The sequence below is a fragment of the Macaca thibetana genome, chromosome 5 (genome assembly GCF_024542745.1).
Source record: "Macaca thibetana thibetana isolate TM-01 chromosome 5, ASM2454274v1, whole genome shotgun sequence".
In the NCBI taxonomy this organism is placed as follows: Eukaryota; Metazoa; Chordata; class Mammalia; order Primates; family Cercopithecidae; genus Macaca; species Macaca thibetana.
In genome coordinates this window covers 41,722,986-41,745,278 of record NC_065582.1, presented here as the reverse complement: position 1 = coordinate 41,745,278, position 22,293 = coordinate 41,722,986, and the positions used below count along the sequence as shown (strand labels likewise).

The following is a 22,293-nucleotide window of genomic DNA, read 5'->3' as shown; positions in this document are numbered from 1 at the left end:
GATGGCAATAGTTATCCAATGGTTACAGAGTATTTTAATGAACCAAATATCAAAAGTATTAGAAACAAGGTCTCTAATCAGTCCCCAAAGAGTAGAATTAACATGTGGCTAATATAGGACTCTTTGTAACATGGAAAACTATTGTTCTCCATCTTGGATGTAGGCAGAGTGCATACAATCAAGATTTGGGAGGGCACAAAATCCATGTGTACCTACAGACATTCAAATGAATTCGCTCCAAAACAACAGGTGATTAAAGTAAAGGATTTATTGTAATCTGCTTACAGTCCTTTGCAAAGACAGACATATGTTTTTGCATAAAGATATAAATTGCTTCATTTTAAACTAATTTAGTGTTTTTTTTTTTAAATTATATGAACTTTTGGTGAATTATGAACTGTACCAAACCAAGATTTTTAAGAGCAATATGGTACAAAAATAAGAGCAGACAGACAATTTGGACTGGGACAGGCATTCAACAGTGAATTTAGAATATGGCTTTGCTGTTTAATCAAGCAAAGTTACCTGGAGACACACAAAGAGCCAGTAACTTTGTTAATACAAAAAGCTGATGCAGACCATCTCCATCCCAAACCTGGTTAAGTCAGAATTCCCATTTTATAAAAACTAGTCTGAACTAAAAGCTGCTTTTGTAAGTCAGTCATTTGTTTTCTAGCAACTCTCAGTCTGCATGCTGTGTATTTATTACCTTCAAAATGTGGCTTTCATATTGCTGTGCATGTAAGTTGACTGTATTTAAAGATCTGCCTATAAATTAAATTCCTGAAATTGCAAATTATGTAAGAAAAACTCCTCCCTCTGAGTGCAGCTTTCACAGGTTTCCCCTTGCACAAGGCAGGTGTCTTTTGAAAGACAAGGTAATGTTGCCTGCATGGTGAACCCTGGAGAAAAGTGTTGATCCAATTGCTGCTTCCTCCTGGCCATGGGCTTCTCCAGCTACAGCTTTTAGATTTTGGAAAATAATATGATTTCACTGAGTAAACCTGATGATTATCATCACTTTTAAAAGATTAATTTGGCCTCTATTCAAAGTAGTTTATTTAGTGCAATCAGATTGTTAGTTTCCCCAAAGATACATGTTTGTGATTTGGGGCAAGAGAAAAGCCATAAATTGCATCAGTGCCAAACAGATGATTAATGAATTAAAAATTTTAGTGCCCCTGTGATCTGTAGGGCTTATATGATCTGTAGTTTTTCCCCAAAACTGTTCATGTATAAAAATTATTTTTAAAACCTACCTTTTAAAAATCTAAAACCCCTCTATCTCCCGGTCTCCACGCCATTCAGACTGAACCTTGCCAAGATGGGCCGTCCCAGCGCATCCTGCCATGATCTGCGTGTTCCTGTGACTGGTTCCAGGAGTGCAGAACCCCTTTCCAAGATCAGAAGGGAACAGCTGATCTTGAACAGAGAGAGTGCATGGAATTTCTTTTTCCCACAGGAGAAAATCGTATTTTCTAAAAGGGGAGGAAAAGAGGCTCTCTGAGCCGTCGAGTTCCCAGTCTCTCTCTCTCTCCTTGAGCTGGAGGAAAAGGGGAACAAGGCAGCTTTCCTGAAGCTGCAGCACTCCCAGGACCACCTCCTCCCACGTGTGTTGTCAAATGACACCTTCCAGGAGCTGCAGACACCGCAGTGTGTCATTCCCCGATGGAGTAGGATAAAGCAGAAGCTGGAAAACGTGCTGGAGTCCCACAAATGCCCCAAGCAGGAGACCAAGAACAAAACAAAAAGTACAGAAAAAGTAGAAAGGCTTCAAGACAGACAACCGAAGAGGTTTAAGTGTGGTTATTTACAACAGAGACTGTAAAATGGTAAATTAGATATGAAGCTAAAAAAGGCACAGCTTTCCCTTTCTTAAATACACTGTAAACGGTTCATTATGCATGCAGGACATTGCACTTTACAAAAAAAAAAAAATTACCTTGTTTAGACAAAGATAGTACTTAAATAGTCTCCAGCAAAATAGAATTCTTTCAAAAATACTTTCCCATTCATCCTATTAACCATTAAAGATTTTGTTTTTGTATGTGTCTCATTTACAAAAGATCCTTATACCTTATTTCAGGTCCTTCATAATTTATACATACAGTAATGTACAGCACAGCAAAAGACTGCAAAAAATTATTTGTAAAGCCAACACAATAGATACTAGAAATCAAACCAAGGCATTTAACATCTTATCCATTCTAATTAAATAAGAAATGGACGCTAACGAGTGTGTATACCAGTGATGCAGAAGACCGTGGACGAGCAAGGGCTCAGAGGGGGCTGCCACCCCACGCCACGAGTTCTGTTATTACACAACAGGAATCTGTATATATTTTTTAACTTTTTGTGTTTTTTAAATAACAAAAGAATATTAATGCCCCATATTGACTATACGTTTTATGTGCAAACCAAGGGTAAGCTTTAAAAAGTTCGTTAGTCCTTGAACCCTTTTAAAACAAGCAAACAATACCAGAAACTACATGGCATAGTTAAAACTTCCATCTGTGAAAATATCAAAATCAGAGTTATTGACTAGATATGGCTTTTCATCCCGAGGAGCAGGAACATGTTTCTAAGCGCTGGGGGATTGGAGGGGGGGAATCCTTCAGACTGCTCTGGTCTCGCCAAATCCATGGAAAAACAGCTTTCCCGGCTCCAAACCTCTGACATGACTTTAAACTTGAGAAACAAGTGTGAATCAACCATCACATGTTAGAAACAGGTTTTCTTGGGTCCTTCTGGGTGTGGAACAACACGGGGAAACTTAAGGCAAAGTTCTTCCGGGCAGCGGGCAGTCACTTCCGGTGGAAGTAGAGTGGCTTGGCATTCCCTGACTCCACCTTGGGCAGCTGGTCGCTGATGATCTCCACCAGCATTGCGGGGAACTCTACCTTCAGCGCATGGGACTCTCGGAAGGTGTAGAAGCAGAATTCCAGCAGGTCGCTCACCAGCTGTAACACAGACACAGGGGGCATGACACAGGGGCCTCGCTTCCGACCCTGGATCCCTCTGCATTCTGACTCTGGTGGGAACTCAAAGGACAACAGTCAGAAAGCCTCCCAGGAGACCACGTCTTCGTTAATTGAGCAGAGTCATCTGTCCTGGGAGAGGAAGAAGGGTGCTCACATCATCCATGTCATCTGCCTTTCGTGGAAAACAAATTCAGCTGAGAGCTGAATTTTGAGCACTGAATGTATCAGATGCAACAGGGACAGTGACAGAGTTAATAGTGACTGGGTCACCATACTGCACTCATCAGATTCTAATTTCTAAATGTGTGCCTACATGTGTATCTTTGTATTGGCGATGGGACTTCCCAGGGTGTAAGATGGGCTGGTGGGAAGGGGCAGGTGCTGGCCCAGGGTCTAAGCACCGCAGATGCCCAGGAGGGTGAGGAGGAGGACAGAGCACCTCAGAGGCAGCTGTGGTGTCCCTCTAGCTGGGCCTGCCAGTGGAGCTGCCGCCGGGGGAAGCTGGCACTTCCACCTGCAGCCCCGGGCCCTTTTTCCTTCCTTGTGGGGGCCTGCCCTGTGGGGGCAGACCTCAGACTCCTCAGCGACTTCCTATTTCAGGCTGATTTTGAGACAGTGAAAAACATCAAGGACAGGTTCTGGGGTGTCCCCTAGCTCATTTTCCCTACTCTGTGATCCAAGAACCTTTCTCAGCCCCTCCAGACCTGAACTGCTCCAGGGTGAGCCGAAGCAGGGTGGGGGTGTCACCTCACCCAGGAAATGCAAGAAGTTGGGGAACTCCCTACACTAGCCAAGGGAAGCTGTGAGGGACTGTGCTGTAATGGTGCTTCCGGCCCAGATACTACACTTTTCAAACCAGGGTCTTCGCAACCCATAGACCAGGAGATTCCCTTGGGTGCCTATGCCACCAGGGCCCTGGGTTTCAAGCACAAAACTGGTGCCAGTTAGGGTAGACACTGAGCTAGCTGCAGGAGTTTTTTTTCATGCCCCAGTGGTACCTAGAACACCAGTGAGATAGAACCATTCACTTCCCCGGAAAGGGGGCTGAAGCCAAGGAGCCAAGTGGTCTAGCTCAGTGGATCCCACCACCACGGAGCCTAGCAAGCTGAGATCCACTGGCTTGAAATTCTTGCTGCCAGCACAGCAGTCTGAAATTGACCTGGGATGCTGGAGCTTGGTGTGGGGAGGAGCATCCGCCATTACTGAGGCTTGAGTAGGCGGTTTTCCCCTCACAGTGTAAACAAAGCCACTGGGAAGTTCCAACTGGGTGGAGCACACTGCAGCTCCCCAAGCAAGGCCACTGTAGCCAGACTGCCTCTCTAGATTCCTCCTCTCTGGACAGGGCATCTCTGAAAAAAAGGCAGCAGCCCCAGTCACGGGCTTATAGAGAAAACCCCCATCTCCCTGGGACAGAGCACCTGGGGGAAGGGGTAGCTGTGGGCACAGCTTCAGCAGACTTAAACGTCCCCGCCTGACAGCTCTGAAGAGAGCAGTGGTTCTCCCAGCACAGCACTAGAGTTCCAATAAGGGACAGACTGCCTCCTGAAGTGGGTCCCTGATCCCTGTGCCTTCTGACAAGGAGACACCTCATACAGGAGAGCTTCACCTGGCATCTGGCGGGTGCCCCTCTGGGACAGAGCCTCCAGAGTTAGGAATAGGCAGCAATCTTTGCTGTTCTGCAGCCTCTGCTGGTGATACACAGGGTCTGCAGTGGACCTCCAGCAAACTCCAGCAGACCTACAGCAAAGGGGCCTGACCGGTAGAAGGAAAACTAACAAAGGAAGAGCATCAACATCAACTAAAAGGATGTCCACACAGAAACCCCATCCGAAGGCCACCAACATCAAAGACCAAAGGGAGATAAATCCACGAAGATGGGGAGAAACCAGCGCAAAAAAGCCTAAAAATTCCAAAAACCAGAACACCTCTTCTCCTACAAAGGATCACAACTCCTCGTCAGCAAGGGAACAAAACTGGACGGAGAATGAGTTTGACGAATTGACAAAAGTAGGCTTCAGAAAGTGGATAACAACAAACTCCTCTGAGCTAAAGGAGTATGTTCTAACCCAATGCAAGGAAGCTAAGAACGTTGAAAAAAGACGAATTGTTAACTAACCAATTTAGAGAAGAACATAAATGACCTGATGGAGCTGAAAAACACAGCCCGAGAACTTCATGAAGCATACACAATTATCAATAGCTGAACTGATCAAGCAGAAGAAAGGATATCAGAGATTTAAGATCAACTCAAAGGAATAAAGCAAGAAGAGAAGATTAGAGTGAAAAGAAACGAACAAAGCCTCCAAGAAACACCAAATCTATGCTTGATTGGTGTAACTGAAAGTGATGGGGAGAATGGAACCAAGTTGGAAAACACTCTTCAGGATATTATCCAGGAGAACTTCCCCAACCTAGCAAGGCAGCCCAACTTTCAAATTCAGGAAATACAGAGAATGCCACAAAGATACTCCTCAAGAAAAGCAACTCCAAGACATGTAATTCTCAGATTCACCAAGGTTGAAATGAAGGAAAAAATATTAAAGGAAGCCAGAGAGAAAGGTCGGGTTACCCACAAAGGGAAGCCCATCACAGTAACAGCAGATCTCTGCAGAAACCCTACAAGCCAGAAGAGAGTCGGGGCCAATAGTCAACATTCTTAAAAGAATTTTCAACCTAGAATTTCATATCCAGCCAAACTATGCTTCATAAGTGAAGGAGAAATAAAATCCTTGATAGACAACCAAATGCTGAGAGATTCTGTCACCACCAGGCCTGCCTTACAAGAGCTCCTGAAGGGAAGCAATAGACATGGAAAGGAACAACCAGTACCAGCTACTGCAAAAACATACTAAATTGTAAAGACCATCGATTCTATGAAGAAACTGCATCAACTAACGGGCAAAACAACCAGCTAGCATTGTAATGACAGGATTAAATTCACACATAACAATGGCCCCTTAAATGTAAACGGGCTAAATGCCCCAATTAAAAGACACAGTCTGGCAAATTCAATCAAGAGTCAAGACCCATCAGTGTGCTGTATTCAGGAGACTCATCTCATGTGCAAAGACACACATAGGCTCAAAGAGATGGAGGAAGATTTACCAAGCAAATGGAAAGCAAAAATTGCAGGGGTTCCAATCCTAGTGTCTGATAAAACGGACTTTAAACCAACAAAGATCAAAGGAGGGCATTACTTAATGGTAAAAGGATCAGTGCAACAAGAAGAGCTAAGTATCCTAAATATATATGCACCCAATACAGGAGTACCCAGATTCATAAAGCAAGTTCTTAGAGATGTACACAGAGACTAAGACTCCTGCACAATAACACTGGGAGACTTTAACACCCCACTGTCAGATCAATGAGATAGAAAATTAAAGATATTCAGGACTTGAACTCAGCTCTGGACCAAGCAGATGTAATAGACATCTACAGAACTCTTCACCCCAAATCAACAGAATATACATTCTTCTTGGCACCTCACTGCACGTATTATAAAATTGACCACATAATTGGAAGTAAAACACTTCTTAGCAAATGCAAAAGAATGGAAATAATAACAGTCTCTCAGACCACACAGTTCAACCAAATTAGAAGTCAGGATTAAGAATCTCACTTAAAACGCACAACTACATGGAAACTGAACAATCTGCTCCTGAATGATTCTTGGGTAAATAACAAAATGAATGTAGAAATAAATAAGTTCTTTGAAACCAATGAGAGCAAAAACACAATGTACCAGGATCTCTGGGACACAGCTAAAGCAGTGTTTAGACAAATCTATAGCACTAAATACCCACAGGAGAAAGCAGGAAAGATCTAAAGTTGACACCCTAGCATCACAATTAAAAGAATTACAGAAGCAAGAGCAAACACATGGAAAAGCTAGCAGAAGACAATAAATAAGATCAGAGCAGAACTGAAAGAGATAGAGATACAAAAAATCTTTCAAAAGAATCAATCCAGGAGGTGTTTTTTTGAAAAGATCAAAATAGATAGACTGCTAGACTAATGAAGAGAGAAGAATCAAACGCAATAAAAAAATGATAAAAGAGGCATCACCACTGATCCCACAGAAATACAAACTAACATTGGAGAATACTATAAACACCTCTACGCAAATAAACTAGAAAATCTAGAAGAAATGGATAAATTTTTCTGGACACACACCCTCTCAAGTCTAAACCAGGAAGCAGTTGAATGCCTGAATAGACCAAAAACAAGTTCTGAAATTGAGGCAGTAATTAATAACCTATCAACCAAAAAAAGTCCAGGACCGGATGGATTCACAGCCAGATTTTACCAGAGGTACAAAGAGGAGCTGGTACCATTCCTTCTGAAACTATTCCAAACAATAGAAAAAGAGAGAGAGACTCCTCCCTAAATCATTTTATGAGGCCAGCACCATCCTGATACCAAAATCTGGCAGAGACACAATAAAAAATGAGAATTTCAGGCCAATATTCCTGATGACCATCGATGCAGAAATCCTCAATACGGGCAAACTGAATCCAGCAGCATATTAAAAAGCTTATCCACCACGATCAAGTCAGCTTCATCCCTGGGATGCAAACTGGTTCAACATACACAAATCAATAAACATAATCCATCACATAAACAGAACCAATGACAAAAACCACATGATTATCTCAATAGATGCAGAAAAGGCCTTTGATAAAATTTAACATGGCTTCATGCTAAAAACTCTCAATAGCTGGGTGTGGTGGCTCACGCCTATAATCCCAGCACTTGGAGAGGCTGAGGTGGGCGGATCACTTGAGATCAGGAGTTTGAGATCAGCCTGGCCAAAATGGTGAAACCCTGTCTCTATTAAAAAAAAAAAAAAAAAAAAAAAAAAGGCATGGTGGCATACACTTGTAATCCCAGCTACCTGGGAGGTGGAGGTTGTAGTAAGCCAAGATTGCACCACTGCAATCCAGCCTGAGTGACTGAGTGAGACTGTCTCAAAAAACAGACAAAAAAATAAAGTAGGTATTGATGGAACGTATCTCAAAACAATAGCTATTTCTGCCAAACCCACAGCCAATATCATACTGAATGGAAAAAAACTGGAAGCATTCCCTTCGAAAACTGGCACAAGACAAAGATGCCCTCTCCCACCACTTCTATTCAACATAGTATTGGAAGTTCTGGCAGGGGCAATCGGACAAGAGAAAGAAAGAAACGGTATTCAAATAGGAAGAAAGGAATTAAAATTGTTTGCAGATGACATGATTATATTTAGAAAACCCCATCATCTCAGCCCAAAATCTCCTTAGGCTGATAAGCAACTTCAGCAAAGTCTCAGGATACAAAATCAATGTGCAAAAGTCACAAGCATTCCTATACACAAATAATAGACAAACAGCCAAATCATGAGTGAACTCCCATTCACAACTGCTACAAACAGAATAAAATAGAAATACAACGTACAAGGGATGTGAAGGACCTCAACTCTCAAGGAAATAAGAGATGACACAACAAATGGAAAAACATTCCATGCTAATGGATAGGAACAAATATCATGAAAATGGCCATACTGCCCAAAGTAATTTATAGATGCAATGTTATCCCCACCAGCTACCACTGACTTTCTTCACAGAATTAGAAAAAAACTTCAAATTTCATATGGAACCAAAAAAGCCTGCATAGCGAAGACAAACCTAAGCAAAAAACAAAGTTGGAGGCATCATGCTACCTGACTTTATACTACAAGGATAAAATAACCAAAACAGATATATAGACCAATGGAACAGAAAGAGGACTCAGAAATAATGCTACACATCTGCAGCCATCTGATCTTTGACAAACCTGATAAAACAATGGGGAAAGGATTCTCTATTTAATAAATGGTATTGTGAAAACTGGCTAGCCATATGCAGAAAACAAACTGGACCTCTTTCTTACGCCTTATACAAAAATTCACTCAAGATGGATTAAAGAGTTAAACATAAGACCTAAAACCATAACAACCCTAGAAGAAAATCTAGCCAATACCATTCAGGACGTAGGCATGGGCAAATAAAAACACCAAAAGCAATGGCAGCAACAGCCAAAATTGACAAATTGGATCTAATTAAACTAAAGAGCTTCTGCACAGCAAAAGAAACTATCACCAGAGTGAACAGGTAACCTACAGAATGGGAGAAGATTTTTGCAATCTATCCATCTGACAGAGGGCTAATATCCAGAATCTACAAAGAGCTTAAATTTACAAGAAAAAAACCCCATCAAAAAGTGGGCAAAGGATACGAACAGACACTCCTCAAAAGAAGACATTTATGCAGCCAACAAACATTTGAAAAAAAGTTCATCATCACTGGTCATTAGAGAAATGCAAATCAAAACCACAGTGAGATACCACCACTTCATCATCATGGCGGTCATTAAAAAGTTAGGAAACAACAGATGCTGGACAGGATATGGAGAAATAGGAACACTTTTTGTGGGAATGCAAACTAGTTCAACCATTGTGGAAGACAGTGTGGTGATTCCTCAAGGATCTAGAACCAGAAATACCATTTGACTCAGCAATCCCATTACTGGGTATATACTCAAAGGATTACAAATCATTCTATAAAGACACATGCACACGTATGTTTACTGTGGCACTGTTCAAAATAGAAAAGACTTGGAACCAACCCAAATCCCCATCAGTGATAGACGGGATAAAGAAAATGCGGCACATATACACCAGGGAATACTATGCAGCCATAAAAAGGATGAGTTCATGTCCTTTGCAGGGACATGGATGAAGCTGGAAACTATCATTCTCAGCAAACTAACACAACAGAAAACCAAACACTGCATGTTCTCACTCATAAGTGGGAGCTGAACAATAAGAACACATGGACACAGGGAGGGGAACATCACACACTAGGGCCTGTTGGGGGGTAGGGGGCTAGAGGAGGGATAGCATTAGGAGAAATACCTAATGTAGATGACGGGTTGATGGGTACAGCAAACCACCATGGCACGTGTACCCCAGAACTTAAAAGTATAATAATAATTATAAATGCAGCACAGCATTACCATTGCACAGCAAGAGCACTGCTATTCCATGTACTAGTAATAGCAATTCCAAATCAGAAAAAATACACTCTTAATTTTTCTGTAGTTTATATTCCATTATAGGAAAAACGATTTTTGGTTATTTCCAAGTATATTACAGCTGGCAATATGAACATGACCTGCCATAAAATAACTCTATAGTTTAATAATGAGTCTGGTGAACTTGTCTCTGTCACTTACCCTGATGATTTTAAAATCAATTGGCAAGCTTTGAGTCAGATAGTAAATAACTGGTAAAGGCGTCCAATACAAACCAGGAATCAAGAAAATCTCATCAGGGAAAAAATTGTCATGCTTCTGTTTGTACCTGTGTGTCACTGCCCTCAATCTGCAGAGTGGTATTTTCCTAATCGGCTACCAAGGACTGTGGGGTTTAATGTGCTCTGCACCCGCAGGATGTTTGGGTCCAGAAAGCTGGGAAATAGCACCATCTTCACACACACATGCTATGCCTCAGTTTTCTCATCTGTATCACGGGGATAAGAACAGTCTCTGAGCCTCAGAGTTGTTTCAGAGGAATGAATGAGCGACTCTGGTAAAGTGCTTCAAACTCCGCCTGACATGGAGCAAGTTATTAAAGATGGGGAGAAGTACTTCTGGAGCAAGAGCGCTGTGATTCTGTCCTTCCCATACTTCTTCCACGATAAAACACCATTTTCCTCTATGGAACACAGTTTGTGAAACCTGCACTGTGACATTTTGGTGGAACTTGGTCCTTGGGTCCCCAGTCTATAAAATGAGGGATGGGAGAACCTTGTTTTTTGCCTTTTCAGGAATATTTAAGAAACATGCCATCCCATTTCTGTTTTGATTTTTCTCTTGTGGCAGGCCTGGGGCTGTCAAAGCTACAGCCACACTGGGTGTGGTGCTGCAGATGTGCTGCCGTGAGTCAGCAGTGCCAGTGCTGGGTGGGGATGCTTCCATCAGGCTAATGGAGTCCTGCACATGCACCGCAGCACTCGGGACCCGGGTGCCGTGGACTCTCTCCATGGGGGTGTCTGTAGGGCTGTGAGGGGGACTTTTTTCCTTCAAGTTTTAACCCGAGGGTAGACATCGTGGTTTCTAGGCAGTGTCAACCACCACAAGGACGACTGTCTGGTGGCCACACCTTTCACATTTCTGGGACTGAGCCTTGTTCATGTCTGGGGATAAAGGTTCCCTTTACTCAGGCCACAGAGGTTTGGGGGAGGGCCAGTGTCCTTTATTTACAACTCATCCTCACCATCTGTCCAGCTAACTCACCGAGCACCTGCTCTGTGCCAGGCACTGGGGAAGCTGCAGTGAACACATCTCTCTCTAAGCAGAAATACACACAGAGAGGCAGGTGCTGCCGGCGTGAGGAGGGAAGGGAGGTGGTGTAGTTCAGAGGGGCTCTCAGGAAAGATGGGCTTGGATGCACGTGACCTGAAGGTTGCATGGCCATTGGGGGACCAGCAAGGGCAGGGTTACCTAGGGAGTTCATGAAGAGCGGAGAAGCCTGCCAGCCTACCGACTGACATCCCAAAAAAGTTACACAGAAGGGCCATGGAAGGGTTCATGTTGGTACACAGGTGACAGCAACGCTGACACATATGTTATAAGAGAAGTTACAGAGTAAGTCGACCCTTGAACAAGTTTCAGCATGCAGCCCGGGCACATCTGTGAACCTGCTAACAGGGAGAGGTCCCAGGCCCTCTTGGAGCCTCTGTGCCTGTCTAACACACAAACACGTCCACAGCATGGAGCACCACCCAGGAGATGCTGAGAAAACAGGGCAGAATGGAGAGGGGCTGGGGCTAGGGGCTTGGCTGTTTTTCCTCACAGGCTGGCTGGGGACAGGTGTCCCAGACACTACTCAATAACAATGCATATTCACCTGGGGTTGGCATTTCCCACCCACCTCTCTTCCGTGTTCCACAGACGGAGAAAGCAGCTCATTCCCAGTCATGAAGGCTTCTGTGTATGCCTCGGTCAGCTGCAGAGGGATGGGTCCTTCGTGTGGAACCCGGGCCTGGCATCAGAGCCAGCAGGTGGCATTGGCCTGGGAGCCGGGGGCTGGGCATTTGACTGTGTCAGCATGATGTCACCGGTGGATGGGGGCGGTGTCCCCACCAACCACTCCCAGGAAAGGGCTCAGCCTATGTTGTTTGGGTGGCTAGGATGCCCACAGGGCTGGGTGTGCAGAAAGCCTCAGCAGCCACCGGAAGTGCCGGCAGCCGTGGAAGCCCATCTGGTGCACCCTGCCCTGGGACAAGGCGGAAAACCTCTGCAGGCCTAAATCCTGAGCCATGACTGCAGTGGCTGATGTCAGGGAACATCTGTGGGAATCGAAGCGGGGGCCCCCAGTCACTGGGCGAGGAGAAAGATGACCAAGCTGGTCCGAGCTGCAAGTCCTGGGCCCCGTGTGCTCACTGGCCTGCACAGCCTTCCCCCAACCCTGGCCTGCTCCAGCCAGTGGACCAGGGGAGCCTTCAGGGCAGGACCCACAGATGCCCGGCCCTTAGCAGATGGTGTAAGGTAGGGAGGCGCCGCAGTACACAGCCCCATCGCAACTGGAAAAATCCACGTGCGTGAAGTTAGCAGCTGCAGGTGGTTAGATCTCAAGGAGGTGGGGACAAGACCAGGAGAGCTGGGTGAGATTGACATATCAAACATCTGGGTCAGCACGGATACTGACCAGCCAGAATGGACACTGGTTCCTGTGCCACACCACTGTCTTATGGCAAAGCATGTAACATCACCCTGTACATTCATGTGGTCATCTCCTGGGTACCAGTCTGGTGTAGTGCACAGGTACGCGTTGAGGAATATGCAGACTTGGCCCTTACCTGAGCCTCAAAAAGCCAGGAAATGAGGATACAAATGCATACAAGGCACTTGTACATCATCAGACACTGTTCTCTACCCACCCCCCTCAGTGCACAATAGGCCGCTGTCCCCAGTACAGAGTTGGTAGAGGCAGGGCAGGCTGAAATCACACCCTGGAAGGGGATGCTGGGCAGGGTGGGAGCCAGGCTGTGCACCTCTAAATGAGTACCGTTTCTAGTTTGAATACAAACCACTATTCCCACTGCAAAGCATGAAACCACCAAGCCGAGAGTTCAGTTCATCAGGATGTGTCTGTTTTGGAATGGGGGGAGAAAGCCAGACCATCCCAAAGGCCACCTTTCAAAGCAAATGACTTCAGAATGACTGTGTGCACAGCTCTCCAGGGATGCCCCGACAGTTTCCTCAGACACTCACTTGGCGTGGAATCAATTCTGGAAAATGTCGTGCTGAGCAGCTGCTGCTGCTTCCCCAGTTCTTTCTCTGCAGTCACCTCTTCCCCGCAGGCCCTCCTGGAGCCCAGCCTGGAGGAATCCTTTCTGGCCTCTCACATCACAGATGACAACTTTTTCTTTTTCTCATTTACTTGACCATTAGCCTTGGAGCCAGGTGACCCCACTTCCTCTTTTATCCTGCTGGCCACATCTTTATCGGTTTAACCTGTCCTATTTATGGTGCAGCTCCTTAAACAGCAGCCTGCCAGCTCCCTGACAGAGGAATCACCTGTCTTATTCCCCATGGCTCCCAGGAGTGGCCCCTTCTTGTTTCTGCTGTGCAGCCCTGGTGTGGGCTGAGGGCTAAAGGGATTCCAAGCTACTGCTGCCCGGATTCTCGCTCCTGGGTTTCTCTGACTTATTCCAAACTCCCAGTGCTTGGGGATGACTTATTTCAACAGTATTTGTTAGGGTAGCTGTTGATAGTTTTATTCATTGAGCCAAAACAAAAACTGGGCAACCTAAATGAGCATCTTCATTTTGTGGCACCGATACTGCAAAACTCAGTACACGAAGCTAACCCGTTTCCATCTTTGCCTGGACTCCGGTCTCCTTCAGCCTGTGCATGCTGAGTTTTAACATGACTCCATGTGCACGCCATGCCAGCGGTGCTAGGAGCCCCATTCTCTGCTCACTGTGGTTAGAGGCCCTGGGGTCAGAGTTGGGAAGGTGGTCATAGCAACCAAGCCCAAAGCTCTACCTTCAGTTGTCAGCATGAGTGACTTCATTGCAATGAGTCAAATGCAATGATGGCCTGGCCTGCTGTCTCAATGCTGATTCCCACTAGCCTTTCCTGGTAGATCCCAGGCTAAATGGAGAGGCAAGAACCCTAATTATAATCAGCAATAAGAGTCCCACATTGTTAGAAATCAGAGAAAGATTTGTGCATTGACTTTTCATTCTGTACAAAATACATGTGCTGGGATCTCAGAAGTTTAGCAGATGCCCAGCATGATTTTTCCAGCCTGATGGGCCACAGCTGTCAGGGTAGAAGAAGAGCCTGGCAAGGTCACAGGGTGACTGATGGCACTTGGCTCGCTCCGACGATGAGGCCTGGGGCTGGATCTGCCTTTTCCCTACTACCTCACGAGTCATCACTGGGGCAGGCCAGCGGCCACTCCCCACTTTCCCTGCTCCCACCGCAAATGACGGCTTCTCAGAAGGCTGTGCAGGGAGAGGCTCCTTGCTACACATCTGGGGCCAATGCTGCTGTTCTGAGGTTACACAATCACTTCAGTGGTGATGAAGCCTGAATGATACAGCCTCTCTAAAGTAGGTCCCCCATGATTTCAATAGCATGCTAATTTCTTACATGTTATCTGCTGACTCCAGAATGTTTAACATGAGCATTGGGGCAGGGGATGTTGGAAATTTTATTTTCCAAGATCAAAATTTTAGTGATATTGATGGGGTTAGGGCAAAAGATACATTGACTCAACTGTAAATACTCCAATGCTAGTAGTTTCACTGGACACAAATGACTGGCAACTATTTAGTTCAGGTGTTCCAGAAATAGCCTTCGAAATATTGGAAAATGACCTGCAGTGATTATATAAGAAGTTTGGCCTTCATCTGAAACAAAACAGTGTTATTCTTGGATATGGCACCAAAAACATAGGCAATGAAAGAAAAAAGATAAATATGAGTAGAAGAAAATTAAAAACTGTGCATCCAAGGTCACCATCAAGAGAGTTAAAAGGCAACCCAAAGAATGGGAGAAGATATTTTCAATCATATGTCAGGCATGGGGTTAATATTCAGAATATATAAAGAACAACTACAACTCAACAACAAAAAAGCAAACTGAATCAAAACTTGATAAAGGACTTGCCAAAGCCATTTCTCCAAAGAAGATACACAAATGCCCAATAAGCACAAGAAGAGATGCTTAACAGCTCTAGTCATTAGAGAAATGCAAATCAAAACTAAAACTGCGATGAGATAGCATTTCACATCCATTAGGATGGCTATTATCAAAAAAAGGGGGAAATAACAAGTGTTCAAAAAACAGTGGAAAATAACAAGTGTTGACAAGGATATAGAGAAATTGGAACCCTTGTATGCCACTGGTGAAAATGTATAATGGTGCAGTGCTTTGGAGGACAGTGTGATAGTTCCTAAAGAGATTAAACAATTACCATATGACACACCATTCCACTTCAGGCATATACCCAAAAGAACTGAAAGCAAGTGCTCAAATAGATATTTGTACAAAAGTGTTCACAGCTGGGCACAGGGCTCATGCCCTGTAAATCCCAGCACTTTGGGAGGCTGAGGAGGGTGGATCACTTGAGGTCAAGAGTCTGAGACCAGCCTGGCCAACATGGTGAAACCCAGTCTCTACTAAAAATACAAAAAATTAGCCGGGTGTGGTAGTGGATACCTGTAATCCCAGTTACTCGGGAGGCTGAGGCAGGAGAATGGCTTGAACCCGGGAGGCGGAGGTTGCAGTGAACTGAGATTGTGCCACTGCACTCCGGCCTGGGCAACAAGAGCAAAATTCCATCTCAAAAAAAAAAAAAAAAAAAAAAAAAAAAACCCAAAAAACAAAATGCGTTCACAGCAGCATTATTCACAATTCCAAAAGGTGAAAACAGCTGAAGTGTCCATCCACGGATTAACGAAATGTGGCATACACAGAGAGCTATTATTCAGCCTCAAAAAGAAATGAAATTCTGATACATGCGACAGCACCAGGAACCTCAAAAACATTAACTAAGTGAAATGAGCCAAATAAAAAGAACAAATACTTTATGATTCCACTTATATGAGGTACCTAGAATGACCAAATTCATAGAAACAAAGCAGAATAGCGCTTACCAGGAGTAGGGGAAAGGAAGTTCGTGTTTAAGGGGTATAGTTTCTGGGATGGATGGTGGTGACAGTTGCACAACTATGTGAACGGACCTAATACCACTGAATTGTACACTTAAAATGGATAAAATGGTAAAATGTGAGCTATGTATATTCCACAATAAATATTAATTTTGAAAAAACAGATTCTAAACCCCCAACCTGCTCCCAGTGCAGGCTGAAAGGGAGGCTGCCCACTTGTGCTCAGATGGGCCCCTGAGCCATGTGGCTCTGCTTCTTCCCTGTCTGGTAATATCTCAGCAGAATGTGACATGGCATGAAAAGTCCATCTCTTACCAATTTAGCAGCATTTCATTTGTTTCTATACCTAAGGAAAATACAACCTTAACAAGGTTACGCTACCACTCACGATGGGCTCCCTTCTGAAAACCTAGGCTCCACGATGCCATCGCTCAGCTGAGTGTTCCTGGCAGGCTCTCTCAGTGGGTGAGTTTTGGAGAGTCCTGAAGCCCTCCTCGATCTGACCAAGAGACCAAAAGGCACTTCTTGGCCAAAAGTTTGTCAGTGAGCACGCTCGGTGCAGCAGTGAACGCTAGGCACGTGGGGGGACTTTGGGGACCTTAGTGGGAAGCTTAGTGGTGCTGATGGAGTGACAGAGGCAGGGTTGTCCCACGCAGCCTCCCAGGGCTGGTTTCGGAGTCTAGGCTGGTGCAGGCTCAGGCAGTCTGGGTCTGTCCAGTGCCGGCCCAGGAATGGGCTGGCTGGGATGGGAGGGTGGAGGGGTGGAGTAGGTGCTACAGTGTCTCATGGGAAACCAAGGGCATTTCTGAAAACTCATCCCGGCCCCCAGCCATTAGCATCTGATTGTTACCAAGACTGTGTTTTAATTTGTTCTTCATCCCCATTTTTATAACAAATTCAACACCAGTCACTGGTCTCTGGTCAGGGGTGAATATTAAATCCTCGAAACATGTTGTGTGGATGCTGTGCTAAGCAAGATGGGCTCAATTTCTTTCTAATTTTTTTTGTTTAATTTTATTTAATTTCCACCTTAAGTTTCCTTGTATTAAAAGCCTCATTCTAGACCACAGCTCTGCCTTCTTGAGAATAAGGTGTATTGTACATGTGAGAAACACAAAGCAAAATGACACAATGGAAAAGAAGAAAGTAGAGCTTAAAGATAAAGGGGTAATTAGAACCTCGCTGAACAAAGGACGTGTAATGAAAGGGGGGTGTTTGAAACGCATCGGCATGTTACTGTATCTAGAAGTATGAACTTTTCCTAATCTTGTTTTCAATATTTCCTAGATCCTTCCTGCAAAGGTACACTATGCTGAGCAAAGTACAAATCTGACTTGTGTTTATATGTTACCAACTTCAACATCAGGTTTAATCTAGATTAGGCAGCTAAATCCTTACTTCAATCTCCCCAAAAAAGGAACATCAAGCAATAAGGGGCAGACCCTAGAGGCCAGAGGCAGCCTTAGGTAAGAACACGTGAGAGCAAGGTATCTCAAGGCAATAGATAAGGACTGTTTTCTTCCCTTGATTCTATGATGCCACAGAAAGCAAATAGGGACGGTCTGGCAAACAACAATTGCAGGTCAAATCTGGCCTTTATGCTTTAAAGTTTTTTTCCATGTTTGTGTTTTTTACACTTTTAAATGACTGAAAAAAATTCAAAGAGTAATATTTTGTGACATGTTCAAATGTTATGAAATTGTTTAGAACACGGCCACACTCATTCATTCATTCACATATATCCTGTGACCGCTGTCATGCTACAGTGGCATAGCCGAGTAGCTGTAACCAATTTTGTGTGACCCACAGAGCCTAAAATAGTTACTATGTGGCCCACTACAGAAGTTTACTGACCCATGGATTGGAAGGCATCTCAGAGAGTCAATAATAGCTTTGGAAGGAACAGGTTTTGCTTGTTTGTTTGTTAAAGTATATAAATCAAGTATACGATGTCTTCATCTTATTTAGTATTTGGTAGTTTTCAAAACTACTAAAATGTGGGGGAAAAGAGGTCTCCAAATTAAGTGATATGGTGGTACTTAGATCTGGCTTTCCTGTTACCATACAGATTCTTCTAGCCTTTAGGAAACGCTTTAGAAAGAATCCTAGCCCCTGTGGACGCAGGGCTAGGTAACCAAAGACATCATGCAACGTAAAGGTTCCAGAATTTGTCATTCAAATAGAGAGCCTCTGTCACACATGTCTCACATTTTTGGCTGCTCCTTTAGGAGTCATTTCCCTTTGAGCCTACATTCCCTGGGGGATTCCCATTCACAGTTGATCTTCGATATCATGGTAGCTAACTATGTCTTGCAAAGTCACCTGAACGCTGATTTAACACATACTGAACAATTGCTCCTAGGGGAAATACAGGGTTAGGTTCCCACAAGCTGCTGAAGCCACCCCCATAGGGTTGACAAGAATCGCATGCCAGGTCTGGACAGAAATATAGTTATAATTAAGTATTAATCATGCTGCACTTTGGCCCACTTCCTAGTTGCTAAAAGTCACATAGCACTAGATACTGACCATACAGACAGGATCTCTTGACACTAGAATCAAAGGCTTTTGTTTAAGGATCGCTTAAGACAAGCCTGTCCAACCCATGGCCCACGGGCTGTATGTGGCCCAGGACGGCTTTGAATGCGGCCCAACACAAATTCATAAACTTTCTTAAAATATGAGATTCTTTTGCTTTTTTTTTTTAAAGCTCATCAGCTATCGCTAGTGTTAGTGTATTTTAGGTGCAGCCCAAGACAATTCTTCTTCCAATGTGGCCCAGGGAAGCCAAAAGACTGGACACCCCTGGCTTAAGATGTTTTTCAGATCCTGAATTCCAGCAACCAGTTTGAAGACCCCCCTACAGAGGAACAGGATCAGCATGAGAATATGGCTTCTCCATCTCCCTGCTCAGCGACTTCCCCTTGTACTTTTTGACCAATCAAAGACCTCCGCACTTCCGCCCACTCCCAAGCCCTTAAAAACCCTTGCCCCAAACTCCTGGGGAGATGGGTTTGAGGTTTGTCCCATCTCTTTTGGTGTGACTCTGATTAAACCTCTCTGCTGCAATCCAGTGTCTTGGTGTATTGACTTTCTGTGTGCATCAGGCAATAACCTATTACAATTACATTGCTGGTCACAACTTTTTCAACAAATGACAATATATAACCTTGTTTTATGTGTATTTCTGTTTAAAGGCATCTTATTTAATGTATACTGCCAATTCCCTAACACTGGCCTGAAGAATGCTTCTTTAACACACATATTTTCTCCATAAGCCACGTCATAGTTTTCTTGCACTTATGAACATAGATAGCACTGGGGCTCTGTGCTTGGGGGTCATCTCAACAGCAGACTCACCAACAAAATGCACAAAAATGCAAAAAACCATGGCATGCAGTAGACCTCAAAAAGGATGAGTATTTATGGCATTAGAACTGAAACAAGAGAGCAGAGTCTGCTTGTTTGACCTTGCCAGGAACATGCACATTGGTGGCAGGCATTTTTCACTGCTCTGCACATCTAGGAATGCCTGCAAAAGTGCCCCGAGCATTGATTTTAGTGAGTAGGTGAAGTTGCAATACAAAATCTGAGAATGATGAGGAATGACTGTCTGCAGTTTAACCCACATACACTTTCTAGTCCCTTTAACTATGACCTTGATACACTTAATTGGTCATTTGGCATCTTCCTAGCCTTTTAAATGTCAATCATTTAAAATTATCTCCTCTTTCTATAATGACACTGACAATAACATTTCTCTATTGCTCAAGAGAGTCTCACTCCTTATGGAATTCCTTCACTATTTTCTTTTTGTATCAAATGAGGCCCTGGGTTTAAAAGTTCCTTTTTGAGCATATCAGTGAGTCTCTTGTCTGCCTGAATTCTTATGTCCTGCTTCACCCAAACTTTCTGTCTTTCCTATCTCTGCTATCTTTTTCCCTGGCCACACCTGCAAGGTGTTCTACCCATTGCAAGCTTACTTCAGGCTGAATTCTGACAAACACCATCTTAAGTAGATTCTATCATGCCTGGGCCAGGCTGTGTAACTGGTGGGGCCGTGGGCAAAATGAACATAAGGGGACCCTCGTTCAAAGTTTACTAAGAATTTCAAGATGGGAGCAGCAGAATATTATGCCAAGAGTGGGACTGCAAGGCCACACCCCCATGACACTTGGCCCTGGAGATGCCCACGTTATGGATAAGCCCAGAGTGACACCTAACCTATCAGCAATGGAGCTACCTAGGTGGAGGGCTGGGCTGCCACCCACAGGAGCCACCTGATGGCTCCCTCAGGTGCTTCTTTCCCTCCTGCCTCATTTATGAGCCCCTGAAAATGCATTTAATCACTCCATCTTAATTCCTTTCTCTATAAAAAGGATAAAAATAATCCAAGTAAGCATTACTATTGTTTTCTTTTTATAGAGAAAGGAATTAAGGCAGGAGGGTGATTAAGTTTAAATAGTAATATTTACTCATCCTCGCCTCATGGAAACATTAGAAGGATTTAATCACAGGACTTAGAAAGAAAGACACTATGTAAATCCCAGGTATTACACAGTTGTTATTATATTGTAAGAAGAGGGATTTGAGCTGCATAGGAGCGGGGGATTTATTGACACAGGTGTTAGACAATAAGATAGTTTCCCAAAATCTCCCCTAGATATATTTCAGATCAGGAAAAGATTCCTGTGTGTCAGGTTTGATTTAGATGTGATCTTCTAGAAGCACAGCCTATAGGACCTTCAGTGATTTTTTTCTCCCTAAAATTTTTGTTTTTTCCAGAAAGATCACCCTGTGGCAGCACAAATCTCGCAGTCAGGTGGGAATGGAATGCCTGATTTCCTCCCATAATGAGGCAAGATCCTAGTTTTCCTGCAGTGTTCTTACAGAAAATTACTTGCTTGTAAGTCTTCAAAACTAGCTTTGAACACAGGCACATGTTCTATGGGTTTGTAACTTGTGAAAAATCAGTGATGAAGCAAAAGGACTTGGTGATCATAAGAAAAATACTTTTTCCCCTTCTTTAAATAAACTGGGATCAAACACAGCTTTTAATTTTTGCCAGTTAAGGATTAAAAGAAACAAACTGTTTTCTGTTGTCGTTATATATTCGTAAGAGAAAGACGATTTTGGCACCAAAACAAACAAAGTGAAAACAAAAACAGAGAACGGGAGAAAATATTTGCAAGTCATAGATTGGAAAAGGGGTCAATATACAGAATATATAAAGAACTCCTACAACTCAACAACAATAAAACAAAAAATTGATTAAAAAGTTGGGCAAAGACTTGAAAGACATTTTTTCAAAGAAGACTTACAAATGGCCAATAGCGCCTGGAAAGGTATTCAACATCACTAATCAGGGAAATGCAAATCAAAACTACAATGAGTTACCACTTCACAACCATGAAGATGAGTACTAAAAAGAAATCCCAGAAAATAACAAGTGTTCACAAGGATGTGGAGAAATTAGAATCCTTGTTCATTGTTGTTAGTAATGAAAAATGGTGTATCTGCTGTGGGAAAGTTCGGTATTTCCTCAAAAAAAAAATGTAGAATTATCATATGATCCAGCAATCCAATTTCTGGGAATATTCCCCAAAGAATTGAAAGCAGAGTCTCAAAGAGATATTTATACATCCATGTTCATAGCAGTGCTATTCACAATAGCCAAAAGGTGGCAACCCAGATGTCTCTCGACAGATTAGTAGGCAAACACAATGTGGTGTATACACACAATGAAATATTATTCAGCCTTATAAAGGGAGGACATTCTGACACCTGCTGCAACATGGATGAACTTGGAGGACACTATGCTAAGTGAAATGAGCCAGTCACAAAAAGACAAATACTCATATGAGCTACTCCTAGTAGTCAAAATCAGAGACAGAAAGAGGGGCATGGGGAACTTTAGTTTTGCAAGACAAAGAGCTCTGGAAATTGGTTGTACAACAATGTGAATGTACTTAACACCCACACTGTACACTGAAAAATGGTTAACATGGTAAATTCTATGCTTGTGTATTTTACCACCATTAAAAATAAAATAATAAAAAAGCATAAACTCTTATATGGACATTCCCCCTCCTCATTTCTCTAAA

At 43.5% G+C, this 22,293-nt stretch overlaps 1 protein-coding gene across 2 annotated transcripts in view; it reads right to left on the bottom strand.

Annotated features, from left to right (window-relative positions):
* Positions 1 to 250: 250 nt before the first annotated feature.
* NR3C2 (nuclear receptor subfamily 3 group C member 2) overlaps positions 251 to 22,293 on the bottom strand; it is a 357,163-nt gene continuing 335,120 nt past the window's right edge. For both annotated transcript variants that reach the window (XM_050790895.1, XM_050790896.1), the window contains exon 9: positions 251 to 2,960. In XM_050790895.1, the coding sequence (XP_050646852.1) occupies positions 2,805 to 2,960 (156 nt within the window). In that variant the 3' untranslated portion in view covers positions 251 to 2,804. The remainder of the gene's footprint in view (positions 2,961 to 22,293) is intronic.